Below are 18766 nucleotides of genomic sequence, written 5' to 3'. Positions count from 1 at the left end.
CCAAGGCAATGAAGGCTTTGACTTCATGTGCAGAAGATACATCCTCTCCTGAAGACTGCTTATTCACCTGTCTTCTGCCGAGGCCAGTTCAAGAAATCAGGATGTCTGCGAAATTTGAAATCAGACCATCTTCCCTAATACTACCCGAGCTTTTTCTGGATAAGTTCTACCTAAGAACTTCCATCTCTATGACTATCTTGCAAGCAAAATTCATTGTTGAGAGAAAAAAGCCACAACTATACAAACTATTTATGTATATCAGCCATTCTGGTTTTTAAAATTGCATTAAAACACACACTCAAGTTACAAAAATTCTATTTTGTTGCCATGAAACACAAAAACAAGTTCAATATTTAGATTCAATTCTAGAGTGAAATGTGTTTTGGCCAACTTTTGATCCTGGGGTAAATGTAGCTATTTAAAATCCTAGAAAGTAGGATTTTATGTGATAAATTTTTATGTGTAAGATGGCCCATAAATTAAATTAAATTACTTAACCTCTTCCCCCACCATTAGTTTAAATGGACCATTTAATCAAATGACTGGCCTGTTAAGATGATTTAGAACTTAAATAGAAAACAGAAGAATGCTTATCCTTAATGCAGAATATAACAAATGATCAAACAGTGAGGTTAGATATTTGACATTACATATGTATATTTTCCTTAATCTTCTAAAATGGCAAGTCCAGCAATAGTTGTCCATTTTACTGGAGTTATCTTAATTGCAATTTCAGGAGATGCAGATCAAACTTACTAATATACTCCTTTTTTTCTTTTCCCAATTTTTCTGATCTCTTATACAGCATTCCTTGTCATAAGAATGTTTTTACATATTTAGATTTTACAATAATAGATGTTGCATCTAAAATATTAATCATCCAAAACAAGTTAAATGCCAATACCAACCAAAAATGTCCTTATATTTGTTGCACTGCATTTGCAAAAGAGTTAGGAAAGAGCCCTGGTTGACAGAGTTAAGTTCCTTGGCCAAAAAAGTGTGTTTTGTTTTGTTTTGTTTTATTTTCAATTGACCTTAGTTCATTAAATAACCAATATTAACTGCAAATTAGCTTGAACTTTTTTTAATGTGAAAAAATTGAAGATCATATACAAACCAAATTCATGTAGTATTTCCTTTAGTGTTGAATATTTTCTAAGTAGCCATAGCATTTTCATATGGAAAGCGAGACCAGAACTTTTGAAGAGAACTGGGACTTGAAAATGCAAATGAGGAAATAAGGATGAGGAGGAGTATAAATTAGAATCTGGTATGCTATGCACTACTTACCTTCAAAAGTCAAATAAAACTTTCCTCTGTCAAACCAAACGAGGGAAGGCTGTTCATTCTCTGTATGGCCAGGAGTTGAAGCGGGATGGGAAGGGTTAAGGAGAGGGAGAGAGAAGGACACAATGTGAGTTACAGAGCAGGTCATTAATCTCACTATAGGGAAGGGTGGAGGCACTACATGCCATTAGCGTGCAGGAAAAAGGAAAGGCTGGCAATCTACGCTTTTTTTTTTTTTTAAGTTCAGGAAACAGAAAGCAAAAGCAAAGCTATGGAGGCCTAAAGGAATGGGCATGTGTTGGTGGTCGCTTGATACTTGGTGCTTGTGTGCATGGAGCGGAAGTCTTCCTGGCCATGCAGGGGCGTCAGCATATTTTAACTGCACTAATTTGGGCAAACTGTCATCCAGCAATTGCTGTATCCATTTCATCTTCAATGCCATCCCCTTCTATGTTTCCAAAAAGATAAACTCAGAGTTATGGATTGTAGAAAACATTAGCTTAGGTTTTAAATGACAAAGCATTGCATATCAATATAAATTTCAGGGAAGATGTCACATATCTTCCATCCCCTCCCCTGGAATCACCTTAGGCATCCAGACACAAAACACCCTTTACCTATGTACCAAAGAGAAAACAAGATTACTAATGATGCTCTATTATTTTTAAATTAAAAAGCAGTGACCGGACATGTAATTCTGAGCAGTTAAATTATTCTTTCCTTTGTAAATTCACACAGCAATAGCATCTCACCTTTTTTGAACCTCTTCACTGAGAAACTGTCATGCAACCTGCTGTTTTTTAATATAGTCACTTAAAAAATTTCAGTGGCATGAGTTCCACGAGGAACAGTAAATATACAGGGTGCATCTGAGAGGCACTGGACACTCATGAGGTGAGGGGCATGTCCATGAAGTTTATAGCATTCAGATGGATAATGACTTGGATTTTTGGAATCTAGGTCTCTAGAGATCACTTGGCTAGCACCATACCTGCAGGCGTTTCACAGCGCCTTTCAAACGAGGGCAGTTTGTCATAAAAAACATCATCTTCTGACACTACGAACCAAAGAAACATAAACGAATGGAAAAGAAAAACACAAATACAAATCCCAAATGAAATCAAGAAGCCCACTTTACTGACTGAAACACAGGAATGATTTTAATGGAAAAAGGAAACAAAACTGAAAACACTGGAATTATGATTACGATATAAAAAAGTGTTTTGCTTATTTTGTGATGATTCTATGAGAGGAAATTAAAATGTAAAAAAAAGCCAGGGTTTAGCATCTGTGAATTTGTCTGAAGTCAGCTCCAGGGAAGAAGTCACGCCCCATCTTCTCAGGGAGTTGCTAAAGGAACTGTCATTAAAAATTGACTTATGCAAGTGTATTTCACTCCAACACAATTCTCAAATGGTCAGACATATGTCCATCAACAAGAATCTCCTGACAGAGCACTGACAGCTCAATAGGATCACTCAGTATGCACCTTCCTCCCATGGGGAAAGTAGATGCTTTTAACATGGCCATAAAAAAGCAACAGTATAAATCCAAGGTCCCTGTATGAACTATCCCATTTCAGCCTCATCAGTATCCAAATTCAATTTGCCTTGCACCTGCCTTTGATAGTTATGGACTGTTAATTTTGAACAGCATTATCATAATTTTATCTTTGTCTATGGTATCCAGCTGTGTCTGAATGTCTTTGTAAATTGGTCACAACATCATGCATGAATTGGTGCTCTGGACTGTAACCAATTCAGCTCTTTCTAAGGTCTCCCTTCTCAGCAACTAACAAGTGCAAGTAATTGGGATTTTGACTCTATGTGATTTTTAAAAAGTACTCAATGCCACAGGTCTTATGCATACTATTACAACTTTAATAGAAAATGGAATAAAATCTGTACAAAGACCAGTAAGAAAGAAAAATGCAGAGAAAGAAATGGATGAGGGTAGAAAAAATATTCCACAAAGAATAATGTTCCTTGGAAAATATTCTATTAGCTTGACTCCATATTTACAATTTAATGATAATATTCCTCATTATCTCTATTGTTATCTCTGTATCTTGAAATGTCAAGGAGCTTGGTTCTTAGAGTAACTTTAAGCAATTTCCCTATCCTCATAATATTAATAGGATTTCCCCCCAAGTCATATAGTAGAGGTCCTGTGAGCTTTTACTAATGCAAAAGAACTTACTGTTTTTCATTGATTCTTTTTATTTATTTATTATTTTTAAAAACTGAGATGAGAATCTTGCTGTGTTGCCCAGGCTTGTCCTGAATTCCTGGGGTCAAGTAATCCTCCCATCTCAGTTGGGATTACCACCAGATTACCACTGCACACCACCAAACCTGGCTCATTGATTCTAAACTGTGCACTTTTTCACATTCTAACCTGTCTGAAATAATTAATGTAATAAAAAAGCATTTTATGTTAGCTCAACCAGTAGTTTTTCTCCCCTTTCTCAGTTGTATATAAAATAATGGTACATTTTTCAATCGAGGGTGTCAATTCAGTAAAAGGCAGTTGTATAGGAGCTCTTCCTTATGCGAGTGTGACAATACACAAAAAGTCCTATTTTCAGCTGTGGCATCAGACTTGCTATTGTGTAATCACAGCTGTCATGAGACATTTCATATCCAAAGTCATTTAGGGGCATTTTCTTACATGAATTGCTGTGTAGAAGGTTTAGACTTGCTCTTAAAACTTTAGTTCTTGAATTACTTTAGATTTGCCCCAATTTTGGCTCAAGTACCATAGGAAATGTCAAAAAAAAGTATTGTGGTGGGAGGGAAATGTTGAGCTATCAACCTCAGAGAATTTGCTGCTGAAATTCTCTACCTCCCTCACACCATTTGACTACATTAAGTTGACATTCCAAGTCAGTCGTGATTAGGCCCTTTGGTGTTAAACAGCCGAAGCGCATCCTCTCCGGAGAGGAAGAGCAGTGCACAGGAAGCCTGGGGACAGTCAGTCTTGACAATATATTTACTTCAGAGAAAAGTGGCTGTCAGGTGACCCACAACAGGTGAAAAGACAGAGCAGGAGGGTGAGGAATTCAGCAGGAAGATGGACACCAATTAAACACAACAAAATCAAACAGATTAAATCAGTATGCTCCTTAGTAATAAAGCAATGTGACTATTGTCTTACATGGCTATATATATATTTTAAACCCGCTCTGGTTCATCTTGAGAGAACCCATACTAGATGTGTTAAGAATCAAAGTTTCTGGCCAGGATTTGAGATTTCTGCGGCAGAGAGTATAGAAACACATTGTACAAATATGCACAAAGTTCAAATTCTCTCTTTTTTTTTTTTTTGAGACAGAGTCTCGCTCTGTTACCTAGGCTAGAGCATGCAGTGGCACGATCTCGGCTCACTGCAACCTCCGCCTCCCGAGTTCAAGGGATTCTCCTGCCTCAGCCTCCCGAGTGTCTGGGACTACAGGTGCCCGCCACCACACCCGGCTAATTTTTGTATTTTTAGTAGAGATGGGGTTTCACTATGTTGGCCAGGCTGGTCGAATTCCTGACCCCGTGATTCGCCTTCCTCGGCCTCCCAAAGTGTTGGGATTACCGGCATGAGCCACTGTGCTTGGCCAGTTCAAATTCTTTGTGTGTGCTGTTTTCTCTATGAATCACAGTGCATTGAAAGAACATGTTACAGGTTTATCTGAGGTCACTTGGGGCCAGGTTTCTGAGTGACAGTTTACTCTTACTTTCCTCTCTGACCAACAAGGCAAATCACATGAAGGAGGTGAAACAACTCATCTTGAAAAAGAGTGACAGCGTGGGGAATGGCTTATAGCAATCAAGAAGTATTAAGGAGATAGAATTTTAAAAAAAGTTACAGAAACAAACAAACAAACAAAACAGAGGGAAATGAGTTACTAGGCATTGAAAGATAGGAAGCCCTAAATTGCCCCAATTGATGTTGCAGACAGGAACAAACTTGGCTACATAAATAATGTTAAATATCTGTCTGTTGCTAACTCACATGAAACTAGGTAGCTGGCTCTATTTTCACCAAAGTTGAAAGGTTCTTTTGGGAGGATCTGATTAAAAATATAAAGCATGTGATGTAGTTTAAATTCCCTTTGGGGGACTTAAGAGGCACACCTTAACTTACTTCTCTGGGAAAATAGGCAGTTCTTTCTCCAGAAGGGCTTCAGACTTTGATCAAGCTACTTCTCACATAGGCAACTGTGCAGTCTACTCTTCCAAGAGTAGCAGAAGGAACTTATTTAGCTTTAGTTAACCATTCTCCCAAGCAGTGTGGGATGGGCCAAGTGGTTTACACTATGGAAGAGCCGGAGGGGAGTTCCGACAACAAAGGAAGACAGTGGGGAATGGGAATCCCATGGGAAAAATGGAATGGGAAAGCCCTAGGTGGGAGACACCATGCAAAAATGAGAGAGGCAACAGGACCTTGTCTCCTGCTGGGAGGTGGAAAAAGAGAGAGACCAGCTTTGGAAAGGGGAATGATGCTCCAGGCAAAATGAAGCATTGAAACCTTGGAAAACCATCCAGCTGAACAGCCATTCTCAACTCTTCATTTTCATCACAGCATAAGGAAAGAGGCATAAAGGCATTTCCTGAGAATGCCACCAACGACTTATTTCTCTGGGAAAATTGACCACACATCACTGAAAAGCACTAGAAAAAAAAATGTCGAAAAGTTTGCTCAGGTCTCACAATGCCGATGTTTATACCATTTGTCAACATAAGGACAACCAAAAATGATGAAGAAATGAAAGCTTCAAGAAAATACAGGTTCTAAATTTTGTGATTTCTGATGTGGTACATGGTTGGAATTTAAACAAACATTTCCCCTCAAAGGAGACATTTGTATTTAAGAAATAATATCTAAATTACAAGACCTTCCTTGGCGATTTCTTCCTTATTTTTTGAATAGCTCTGTATGGAACAGCATAAGAAAATTCCTGCAAAACACAGGCATTAATGTTCTTGTATTTGTTTATTTGCTTAGGTAAAGCACTTTGCCTCCTTTGCTGAGAAGGTGGTTTTAAAAGAAGAGTCAGGTAATAGTAGCAAAACACACAGCAAAACAATTTCAACCAGAAACACAGGGCCTTGGGGATTTCAGACAATTAAAAATAGCCAGTCAAAACCACAAACGGATTAAAAGAGAGGAGAGAATTTTTACCAACTGTGGGAGTGGTGGCTGCGCTCAAGGAATTGGTTGACGATATTGAAGAAGTGCTTTCAGCCCGCGCTAAGGGTGCTATTGGAGGAGGGCTGGAAGAATGAATGGGAGGGCTAAAAGGTCTGGACTGTAAGGAGAAGAAAAGAGATGAAAAGTTAGATACACAGGTTGCAACATTTTTGTTCCATATTGTTAATGTCTCCCAGCCCCAGATACGACAACTTAGGTTTTTAAAGAATAGACGACACCATTTTTACACTGTAATTAATTATATCTATACAAGAGTTTGTGGAATGGAGCTGGAGAAACGATAAACCATAATATGCTAAACCTGAGCTTAGAGAAGCTGGGATCTGTGACACGGTCAGTGGGTCTGTTTCAGCACCGAACTCACATGCCCTCAGGGACTCAGCAGGTAACACAGAGTGAGAGTTCATACTCATCTAAAGCTAACAAAATACAAAAATACTGTACTGTGCTAGCTCAGCCAAATACTATGGACATCATTTGTTTGTGACTCCTGTGTGCAAATGCCAAAGAAATCTACCTCTGCCACAAGTCTCTCTTAATTGTTCACACAGAATGTTTTCCACTCCTCAGCCTTAAAACACACGGCAAGAAACTTCTGCAACAAATTCCCCAAGCCACCACCCCTTCACTGTATATTCACATAGTGTGCCTACTATCAATAAGTCATCTGCATTGTGGGATCAGAAACCAGGATTTGCCCTCTCTTGGAGTTTTCTAATATCAGACAAATATTGTGAAACAGCTCTCTTTCTAAAGGATTTAGTGCTATTGAATGTTACTATCATCATTTGCATCTAACCCACTGTAGCGGAGATGAGGGCCCAAGCATACCATGCCTGTCATTTTAGACCTTGGCTTGAAAGATGGCAGAAATTTGAGGAGGGTTGAAATGTACACTCATACCGCAGTGACTGTCTTTCAGATGCCACCTGTCAGGGTTGTTTGTACAAGTTCTCTAAACGCTTAGACCTGAAGGCATTTGGAGCTTCTGTTTGTCATTCTCACTGTTTCTGAGCAAGTCAGAGCAGAAGGGAACATACCACATCTCCAACTCCAGGCTTGCCTGGTGGTAGCTTTGGCCGGGATGGAGGCCGGGGAGGGGGTGGAGGTGGAGTGGTACTGCTGCAAGGAACCAAAGGAGTGGCTGGTCGAGCAGGGGATGATGCACCTGAAAAACAAGCTGGTATTAAAAATGGCTGGAAACACAGGGGGCCAAAGCGCTGTTATCACAGTACAATGCCAGTCCCGGACACTTTTTTTTTTTTTTTTTTGCCTTGGCAGTTACTACACTAAACACTGTAGCATTTTGTTTTTTCTCTTTTTTTTCTTAATAAAGAAAAAAAATTACTCAGTTCCACTACGGGTGATGGCAGAAGCTCATTGCCTTTTGTTGTCATGTGACACCCAGTGAAAGGTAAATCCTTTTATTGCTCTGTGACAGAAGGTAAGGTCTTAAGACTCTCGGCTGCGTGGTAGGTGCCTTTCATTATCATCATATACACACTAAACACATAATAAATTCTCTTGCATTTTGCATGTATTTAGAATTTGTTTATGTCCAAGATGAAAATGGGGGTTAGAACTTGAAGGAAGATGAATGATTTTTTCCACTTTAGGTTTTTCTTCTTCAAATGTGATTAAGAGAATTATGCTTTTGACTGTAGTTAAACTATGAGCGCCAACCTTATTAATGTACCCAAACACTGGATGGTAAGCAAAAGACAAAATACAAGAAAATAAATTAGATGTTGCATGAATACTTTGTATTTAGAATCTTAATAACAGAAATGCACTGAATTTAGAGGATTTTATTTTGTGAAGGAGGCTGCTTGGGAATCTGTCAATGCAGAGTTTGCCCACGATGATTTTTGAAAGAGCCTCTTGGATTTACTTTTCTGGCTGTCAATGACAAGCGCATGAAACACAGAAGACACACAGAGGCTGGCATGCACATCAGTCAGCACACCAGTGGGGTCTCTGGATTCAGGAATCTGCCTAACTTCAGTCATATGTGTGAGAGACACAGGGAAACTTTACTAAAAACCTTTAAAAAGTCAAATCAATGTTCAAACCGTTCTTGTTCAGAAAAGTTCCGACTGCTCCTGAGGTTTTTGTCACTTCCGTTAGAAACACAGGTCTCAAATCATCCCAAGAAAATTCTAAGAAATCCTGCCCTGGGAAAATATCCACACTTCATCCCCCATACCTGCCACCCCCTTACCACCTCCCAAACAACACACCACAAAACTGGGCTCTCTGGAGAGTTTTTATATCAGCATCTCAGTCTCCAAATTCTCAGACTCTCAAAAGCTTTGAAGTTGAGCAGCAAAACCTATAATTTCAGAAATCTGCTGTGTTTTAAGAGAGTCCCTGGGGGATTAAACCTTGTGCCTTTTGTTTAAATAATCTGAAATCCTGAGTGTGTTTCTCTGTGCTGTTTATTCTATGTGTAATCACATTAGTGTGAAACCTACTAATTATTACCCCCGCTCCCTCTCTATCTCCACCTTCCTCTACCACTACCACCTGTATTCTTACTTTTTTTCTCTACTGGGCCAGGGTCTATGCTAAGCACTTTACACGTATTATCTTATTCACCTGACAAGCTTTAGAGGTAAGTATTGTTAGGCATCTATGCAGAATCTGAAGCTCAGAGATGTTCAGTAACTTGCCTAAGGTCATGTAGCTAAAACTGTGTATGTACCTCCGAAGCTCACGCCCTTAAATGCAATCTCTTATAGCTTGAGATGGACTGTGGTGGAGAGTCCCACATTTTGCATAAAGTCTGTTCTTATTTTTGCTTGGCTTGCACATCTCTCTCTCAATATAGATGTTTTTAGTCTTTGGCTAATCTTCTCTTTAAAAAAAGGTATGTTTTGACAGGCCCCACTACAAAGTTTTCTTTTGATTATTATGTTAGTAGATTTACACCCAGGATATTTTCAGAAGACAGAAGCAACAGCATAGAGATCAATAAATCTTTAAACAGTGAAGTCTCAGAACTTTTTTTTTTTTTTGGTGGTGATGGAGGAGGAGATGTTCTATTTAGCTTTGTGAAAACCATGCCATAGGAAAGGCCCAAAATGTCTATCTGTAGGTCTGTTTCCAAGAAATAGTCTTTTGAATAATTCTATAAAAAAGCCAACTCTTTATCTTTTTCCTACGTGTTCCAGAACAAAAAAAATTTTCAACTCCTTTCAGTGATGCCTGGGAAAGTACTAAGGAGCCACCACCAAGGCAGTGTGGAATACTGAAAAACACTGGATGAAGAACCAGATGATTTGAGTTCTGGCCCTGCTGGCCTGAAACCTCAGCTTCCTTGTTTTAAGAGACATTGTTCCTACCTTACAAGGTATTTGTAACAAATAAAATTGAAAATGCTTATGAAAATGTTGACTATATAAAATGCTACACAAATAGAAAGTAGTAGATACTGATGATGATGATTAAGATTGTGTTTTTTGATACAAATACAACTAAAAAGTTAAAAAAAAGTTGTTCATTGAAAAGTTAATTGTTTTCCTTTATGGATGCCCCACTGAAATCACTTTTTTCTGTACTGAATTGAAGTAATTGATTTGTTTTGCAGCTAGAAGGACAAGGATATTTCAGTTAAAACCCTGCTTGACCAAACCCTGAGGCTTAGCAGAGGATATTCAGGGCCTGAGGGGTATTTCACAATTGAACTAAGGCTTCACATACTTTTGTGAAATTACTCAACTGTTTCACATTTTATTAGTGTAGATGGCTATCATTTGCACATCTCTATCCTCACTCTTCAATTTTCAATTGCATTTTCGTTTCCCCCTTAAAAAGTGTTTATTTCCAGAACAATGCTGGAAAATGATTTGGACAGCACCACTGTTTAAGGTTTAACTTTAAAACCCCAAAAAACACTGAGTTTTGTGAGTTAAAAAAGGTTGGCAACCATTGACATGCTCTCAATCCATTTGTTGTTCTCAAGGTGGTTTAATCAATTTCTTTGGCAACCCCCAAAGACCACGTATCTACCGCTTCCACTTTCATTTCTTTTTTTATGTGTGTGTTGGGCTGGAGCAGTGGAAGTAGCTGGAAGACGTGGTCAACGCATAGTCTGTGGAATCCAACAGATCTGGGGCCGTATCCTGTCTCTGCTACTTACTAGCTTTGTGATTACAGCTAAGTTACCTTTTTGAGCTTCAGTTTCCTAATCCACAAAATGAGGCTAATAGTTCGTGCTGTTGCTGGGAGAATCAAGTGAGTTAAAACATATGCACTTTGAGATATGTGAAGAACTAAACAACCTTTCCCAAGTTGTGTTTCTTACACCATAATTATACCATTTCTTTGAACAAACCATTAAATATGTATGTAAATGATTATATGCTATGTTTCCCTTTTTGATGACTAACACATTAAAAGCCCTGAAACATTACTAATAGAGCTTTCTGCAATGGTGAAAATATTCTAGAACTGTCTAATAAGATAGTTGCTAGCCACATATAGCCACTGAGCACTTGAATTGTGGCTGCTGTATCTAAAGAATGAACTTTTTGTATTAATGTTAAGCAACTATAATTATAATTAAAATAACCCCATGTGGCTAGGCACTACTGTATTGGACATTGCTGCTCTAAAAGACTTGTAGTTAGGAAATATATTCAGTTAATTCAACCCCAGGTAGCTCAGACTAATTTGTTTATTGACTTGTGTGTTTGCATGTAACATCTTTAGTTTACAAAGTTGGAAAATGTTGCACTGAACATTCTTTCTTTACTTACTCCTTTCTTTCCCTGGCCCTCAAACATGGTGCAAGCCAACAAAACTCTTTTCCCCCCGGCCTCTGGCACACAACCCCCATGGGAGAAGAGATAGCCTTTGCCAAGAACCAGCGTCTGCATTCCAGTAAAGTGCTGTTCTGGCCAAAATAGGTATTTATAACTTTTGCCATAAGGAAATTGAAGTTATTGGAGCAAATTCTTAACTTCCAACTGCTTTCAACAGCAGGTGCCTCTTCTGATTCACAAGGTTATCAGTACTGTCTATACTTGGTCAGTGACAGTCACTTTGCTGTAGATAACATTTTAAAAGTGAGTGCATAATGGTATACAATTAAATATGCTTCGAGAAGTGCAAGAAAGTTAGTTTCATCAGGCCTGATGTTATAAAAAGCAGGTAGTGAGAAGCATTGCTAATCTTTAAAACATGAGGCCATACCCTACTGTTTCAATCTTAAATTTATATTTCTTCCAGCTTGTAAATGTTCCATCAATAAAAGATTAAGCAGCAAATAAACTGGGACTTAATTAAGGAGATCATGCTGCAGAGTTTTATTTATTCACATGCTTCAGTAACCCAGTTCAATCTTTTACTTAGAAATCCAATCTTCTAATACCAGTAAAGTCAAGCTTTTTCCAGCTCAATTATTAAGATGAAGTCTTTACTGGTGACATTTTAAAATAATTTCAAATACGGGTATGGAAGCTAAACATTAAAGTCACAACAAAACTCTCAAAAATTCCAGAAAGAAAACAAAAAGTTCCTTTCTTCCTAATTAGATTAGTGATAAATTCAAATGAACAAATATCTTCGAGAGCTTTATGAAAGGTGTTAGATGAAACACAGATGAATTACCAAAGCCACCTGTCCTCTCTACTCCTGATAAAGGTGTTTCCTTTGAGGAGAGCATTGTGGCCTACCCTGGGAGGGAGGTGGGTATTCTTTAAATGTCCTTTCAGGAGTCTGAGAGCCTGGCTTAGGAGAGCTGCATAGAAAATAAAAGTACACACCCCTCTTTTATAATGGACAACTAACATCTTTGGGTTTGTGGTTTGGAGGATTTACATACTCATTCTTTATTATCTTTACAGATAGATAAGGAGCTTTGTATCTCCCCAAAGACCTAAAAGAACAATAGAGGGATGGAGATGGATGCTGTAACCCTCTAGAATTAGAGGAGCACAGACGAGTACATTTTGAGAGAAGACTTTAGGTGATCTTGTTGATGACACTGTGCAGTGTAGATGGGTGTCAGTAGTCAAATAAGTTTGGAATATTTATGACCAAACCTTACAAAAGTGCCTGGAGACCACACTGGTTAACAACATAGGCTCCAGATCAGAGAAACCTGAGTATGAATCCAGTTCATTGCCTCCAGCTTGTAAACTTGGGCAAATTACTTGACATCTCTGAGCCTCAGTTTTCCCATCTGTAAAATGAGAAAGATAACAGTGTCTACCACACGGTGGTGTTGTATGAAATAATGCACAAAAAGCATTTAGGGCCAAAAAGCATTTAGGGCTGGGCACGGTGGCTCATGCCTATAATCCCAGCACTTTGGGAGGCTGAGGCAGGTGGGTCACTTGAGGCCAGGAGTTCAAGACTAGACTGGCCAATATGGTGAAACTCTGTCTCTACTGAAAACCCTGTCTCTACTGAAAAAAGTAGCTGGGCCTGGTGGCACGCACCTATAATCCCAACTACGCAGGAGGCTAAGGAAGGAAAATCGCTTGAACCCAGGAGGCGGAGGTTACAGTGAGCTGAGATGGTGCCACTGCACTCCAGCCTGGGCATCAGAGCAAGACCTTGTCTGGGGAAAAAAAAAAAAAAGAAAAGAAAAAGAAAAGAAACAAACAAACAAACAGTGTGGTGCCCAGGACAAGAAACTGTAGTTTCTATTGTTTGCAAAATAAAGGCTCCCAAAGGTCTTATGGTAAAAATACTTGCTGATTTTGAATAGTTTTCCTTTTGGGAGGAAGAGGACCTGGAGGCATACACACCTAAAGATATAAAACACTGGTTTTGTGTGCAGTACAGGTGAACTCCTAGCCCTCTTCTTGATCACCATGGACACTGTCACTTTAAGCACAGAAGAATTTGCAAGCACAGAGCAAGTACTGCAAGACCTCATTGAAAGAGGCAGTGATGATGACTGAATATTAGAATTTCTCTCTTACTAGATTTAAGTACCTTACACTTTATTGCCTCTTTCACAGCAAATGAAAAACAAATACATGGCACCCCCTGAAGGCCCCTAAACTGAACCCACATGCACAGGAAGGAAAGCACTGGGGGGTGTTGTCAGACAAATTTGGGCAAGAGTGGAAAAAATGATATGGGGGAAGATGCATTTGAAAATCTTGATATTGCTTTAGTATGCATGGTAGGTGTTACCATAATTAAAACACACAAAATGAAGCTTCAAATAAGGAAAAAAAAAATAAAATTCAATGTCAGAATTGGCATAGAGTCCATCACCTGTCACCACACTTAGAGTTGACCTCATAGCCTGATGAGTGTGTCAACTGGTGAGAACAGAGAACAAGTTTGTCTTCAGTGACAGCTTGATGAGATTACAGATGCAATATATGTATCTCTCTTTTTTTTCCTTTTGCCTTTTCCTAAAATCTCCTTTTCAAACCTTACATCTTTTTAAAGAAATTAGAGGGGTTAACGTGGTTCTTCCACAACCAAAAAAGAAAAGAAAAAAATTGGAAAAAAAACAAAAAGAAACCCACCCGCCTCCTCCTGCCTACATACACACACAACACACTGGCCCACAAAACCTAGTGTCCTTGTGGGGGCATCCGACAAGGAAATCAGACATTTAACATGAAACCCACTCTATGTGAAATCTGTCTTCCTAGAACTTTCCTGAATTCCAAACAATGGCATGACAGCTTTGTTTTAGAAATCAAGACCTCTTAACTGCACGGTAGACGGCAGGGCACACCTAAGGGCTGAGAGTGCAAGGCAGGACACATCCACAGACTTGGACCATGACTGTGAGCATCTACCATCTGATGGACTAGGACATGCTGCAGGGCCACAGGACACCCAGACCGGAGGAGCGAGGGCTGAAGCTCTGAAGCCAGCTGCCAGGCAGAAGGAGGGTGTTGCTCACACTGCAGCAGCCATGGCCATTCCCCGGCACAAGAAGCACACTCAAGCGTAAGACATACCACTGGTGGTCCCCGTACCAGGGCCCGAGCCAGGTCCGGGGGACGAAACCACAGTCCTGTAGGTGGGTGGTGGTGGGGGAGGTGGAGTTGCTCTTTGTCCCAACCCAAAATCTTTAGGAGATGAGATTGTTTCTAAGTAATCATCTTTAATGAAGGTCTGCTCAGCGACTTTCTTCTGGACTTCTTCTAAATTGAGCGGCGATGGTACATTGCGAGGAGGCCCGGGAGGCCCTGGGGGGCCCATGGGACCTGGGGGGCCGAGAGGGCCTGGAGCTGGGGAGTCAGCTGGGTTGTCTGGTGTAGCTGGTGGGGACACCACTTTTTCCCTTGGAGTCAACTCCGGAGTAACATGTTCCGGGGACGTATCAGAAAAATGGACCCACTTTTCTTCAGCATTAACAGCAACAGACTTGGGGGACAATACTGGCCCAAAAATGCTGTCCAAGTCATTGATGGATGGTAGTTTTTCAATTTTGATCTCTGTGGCTGACTGGTCATTTCCTGTGGTTAAAGTAGTTGATTTTAAACTTTAATTGACTTATTATTTGTGTAGGGAGTGAGGGAGGGAGTCAAAGACTGGAAAATACATTGCTGTGTGAGGTGCCTCAGTGGGCGTACTTCATGATGTAAAAATATCTTTATTGGATTAGGAGCCTAAGGTGAGGGGAAAGATCCCCTCTCCATAAAGTGAGCATCATATTTTTATGCTATTATTTACTCTTTTTCGCAAGCTGAGCACAAGCCAGCTACTTTGACCATCATGTAAAATGCCGTGCATGATACTGCTCTCAAAGGCTCCTCACAGGTGCACAAAGTATGATCAATTTGAGAAGGCAGTGTCAGATTCACAGAGAAGTACACGCTCTGGGACTGCAAATTCCAAAAGCAAGGTCCCTTCTGAAAATCTGACCTACTAAAATACACATCACACAACATAAAAAGAATTGAGAAGTGAAAGCTGGCCTCATATTTTATTAAGATTGTCTACTCTCGTATATTAAATCAAGACTTTGGTGAAACTGATTATAATATTTGTTAATTTAAAAAAGTGATCACATCATATTTAGCTGTATATCCTCAACCTTAAAAAACACCAGAAACACAGTGCAAAGATTAAGAAGATATCACCACAAAGATACTTACAAACACAGATATACACACCCCACACACAATACACACATAGATTATTGAGGAGGCATTTGCTACTTATTACAACTGTCACATATATACCTGCTTAATAGGGAAGAAAATAATTTAAAAAATTTTAAGTAATTTATTTTCTCATTAAGTCTAACCTGTCAACATCATAGGCATAACTGTGATATTTATCTATAGGATGTCATGATACCGAAAAGTCTCTGTTTTGCTAAAATATTAGCATAAGCTATTCCTTCTCATTCATAGCAATAATAAGAGAAAAAATTAAAAACGGTCTTCTACAGCTCTGTATGAAGAACTGCACTTTTAAAAAACTGAGATTATTCACATTACAAATTGTTACCTAAACAACTGGAAGGCATGATCAGAAGTCACTTTACCTTTATATAACTTTTGGACTATATGAGCCATCTTAGTATTTCTGTATTTCTAGTTTGAAAGGAATTAACTTTCAAGGTTCCAAGCTGTAGATAAATGGGGAAGCATTTTGCATGGTCCACAATATTTATAATCTTGTGCTAGTAGGTATATTTATATCTAACACAATTTGTGGAAATACAAGGGGCCAAAATGTCTTAAACCTGCAAACATCTTTACTTACGAAGCTCTGGATGACTCTCTATTGGGTTTGAGTCAATATAAATTTCATAAATGACTACATCTTGCTTTTGCTTTTGTTGATGAATGCCCTACTCTGCAGCTATCAAACTCACCAGGCTGCATAAATAGCAAAAGATGAAGCTGCAATAGAATTCCGAAGGTGATAAAGAACCACATTCTAAGGGCCCAGGCACATAAAACAGCCATTACTACTTTTGACTTGCTAGTCTAGTAAGACTTGGCAGACTATAAGTTGTATGAATACATAGTATTGATTTTAATAGATGGTAAAGATATGCCTTAAGCATTATCTGTCTACAGGCATGTAGCAATTCCTTGCCGTATTTCATAGTCTTCACATATCTCTTTGCCATGGGATAATAAATACTTGAATGACTACTGGAAAAAGAATTTCCCCACCACCAGTATACTGCACACCCTAGGAACCATTTTATGTCTTCATAGACTAGATAGTTTCAGTCTTAGCAAAACTGTCTTGAAAAAATACCAATTGTGCTTTGAGATTATGAATTTGTAAATCATTAAAATGAGATCCAATGAAGTGAGGGGTTAATTAAACAATGACTTTCCATATTGAGTTTTTTTTTCTTTCATTTTACAAAATGGCCCTCATTCAACAAAATTATACCAAGGAAAAATTAATTGAGAAATTATTACTATTTTTTTTGTGTGAAACCTGGAAGTGGTGCTTTAAAATAAGTCTGCATAAGAAATTCTAATAGAAGCAAAACTAAATGTCAACATTGTAATGTTTTTGTGTAGCCTACAGTTTTCAACACATCAAGGGCATGTTCATCCAGGGCCACTGCTCTGTTTGACACGTCATCCCAGAACTGAAAAAACAAAAGCGTACCTGGTCCAATTGTTAAAGGGGATCCTGTTCGGGGTGGGGTAGCTGGTACATTTTTTGGAGGCAGTGGTGGAGGTGCTGCAAAGAGATGAGAAATCAAGTATCATTGGTCATGTTCTTCCTAAGCTATACAACACACTTTAAATAAGCAGGATTTGGGCTTTCAGTTATATTCCTGCTATTGGAAATGGAATAGCAATCAATGGTCTATTTGTTTAAAGTTCGAAGCCAAAGAACTGAAGCAGAACCCATTCAGATTCTTCCATTTTATGAGAACAAGAGAATGTCAAAAGAATGTTGGACAATAATAATAATATCACCATTTTATTCATTTAAATATGATTCAACACACAAACCTCAAGCGACAACTATGTCCTACCTCCTGTACTAGGAACTAGGGTCATAGGGTTGAATAAAAATAGCCTCTGGCCTCAAGGGATTTATGACTGACTGAATGAACTCATATTAGCTGACAGTTACAGTTGAGGGTTTGATAATGGAAATAACAGGTTGGGTGGGGGCTCCTGTGAGGGGTTTTTAATCCAGTCAGGATCTTGGTGTCCGGATTGAGTTGGGAAAGATTTCTTAAAATTATATTTCTTAAATTTTAGTACATTTTTTAAAGTTAGAAGCAAACTAACTCCTTGGGTCAAGGAAGAATGAACAGATTCCTTTGACAAAAATTACAGCCAAAACAAGTATCATGGTCCCTACGAAGAGATTCACCCTTCTGAGTTGGACTTGTCAACTTTCTATGCAAAGTTTGAAATTACTGTTTCAATGGGTTCATTTCTTCTTCCTCTTTCTTCCAGTGTATGTTTTCTTGTCACCAGCCCTATTTGGTAGATTCAAAGAGTTCACACTAATTCAATAGGCCATCCCAAAGTTTAGCTGTGAATCTGAATGCCGTCCACTCTCTCATAACCTAAACGCAGAGGGAGGCAGGTGGGCACATGGCTGGGGAGTGCTTGCTGGTGCCTTCCACTTGACTAAATTAGGAAGAAGCTTTTCATGTCATTCCTCCCTCCTCCTCCCCTTCGCGTACTTTATTTATTATTTTTAGGTAGCATCCTGTTCTTCCACACAATAAGTATGACTAACAACTCTCATCCTAAAGCCTAGGAATATGTGGTGCTTAATCTTAGTTATGAGTTTCTGAAAACTACACCTCTAGTGGATCATATTTTCCCACAGAAGTTAACAGTCAATCAGGGGCTCTGCTCCTGATTAAGGATCTCTGCCAAAAATCAAGGTCATAATCAACAAAATACCGTAAAAACAAATAAAATACTATAAAAACCTACTAAGCTAAAATAGAAAACATATGCTGCAACTACAAAATGAGCAGAATGATACAATGCACATCAATTAAACAACAGTCTGCATGGTGCTAAGTGCAACCACAGCACTTAAGACTCACAACTCTGAAATACCAATAGTTAAAACCAATACATCATCCCCATAAACAATTCACTTACTTTCTTGGCATTTAGGAAAGGGTTTTCTAGGGATCACTTGTATAGCTCAGGTCTGTAAAGAAAGCTTTTCAAAGAAGTTACAGCTTTTTCACTGGTTTTGTTTTGCAGGGAAAAGCATTCAAAATCATGCCACTGTGGTTCAAATATTTTAAAAATATATTTTTCAAAGTTCAGAAGTTTTTAAAAAATTGTTGATAATGATGTTTTTCCTATCCTGTTTAATGAGAGAA

At 38.8% G+C, this 18766-nt stretch overlaps 1 protein-coding gene across 7 annotated transcripts in view; it reads right to left on the bottom strand.

Annotated features, from left to right (window-relative positions):
* Positions 1-18766, bottom strand: part of SGIP1 (SH3-domain GRB2-like (endophilin) interacting protein 1) — a 226544-nt gene that overhangs the window by 54119 nt on the left and 153659 nt on the right. For 3 of the 7 annotated variants that reach the window (XM_011994958.1, XM_011994956.1, XM_011994957.1), the window contains 5 exons: positions 17062-17136; positions 14430-14930; positions 7530-7657; positions 6460-6586; positions 1291-1350 (listed from right to left, as the gene is read on the bottom strand). In XM_011994958.1, coding sequence (XP_011850348.1) covers positions 1291-1350; positions 6460-6586; positions 7530-7657; positions 14430-14930; positions 17062-17136 — 891 coding nt within the window. Of the gene's footprint in view, positions 1-1290; positions 1351-2278; positions 2345-6459; positions 6587-7529; positions 7658-12595; positions 12677-14429; positions 14931-17061; positions 17137-18766 lie in introns of all 7 variants that reach the window. The other 4 variants (XM_011994959.1, XM_011994961.1, XM_011994955.1 and 1 more) reach the window with 3 other exon arrangements.

The sequence above is a fragment of the Mandrillus leucophaeus genome, unplaced genomic scaffold (genome assembly GCF_000951045.1).
Source record: "Mandrillus leucophaeus isolate KB7577 unplaced genomic scaffold, Mleu.le_1.0 Scaffold464, whole genome shotgun sequence".
NCBI classification, from domain to species: Eukaryota; Metazoa; Chordata; class Mammalia; order Primates; family Cercopithecidae; genus Mandrillus; species Mandrillus leucophaeus.
Note: the sequence above shows the minus strand (reverse complement) of the source record. Positions and strands in the feature narration are given on the sequence as shown.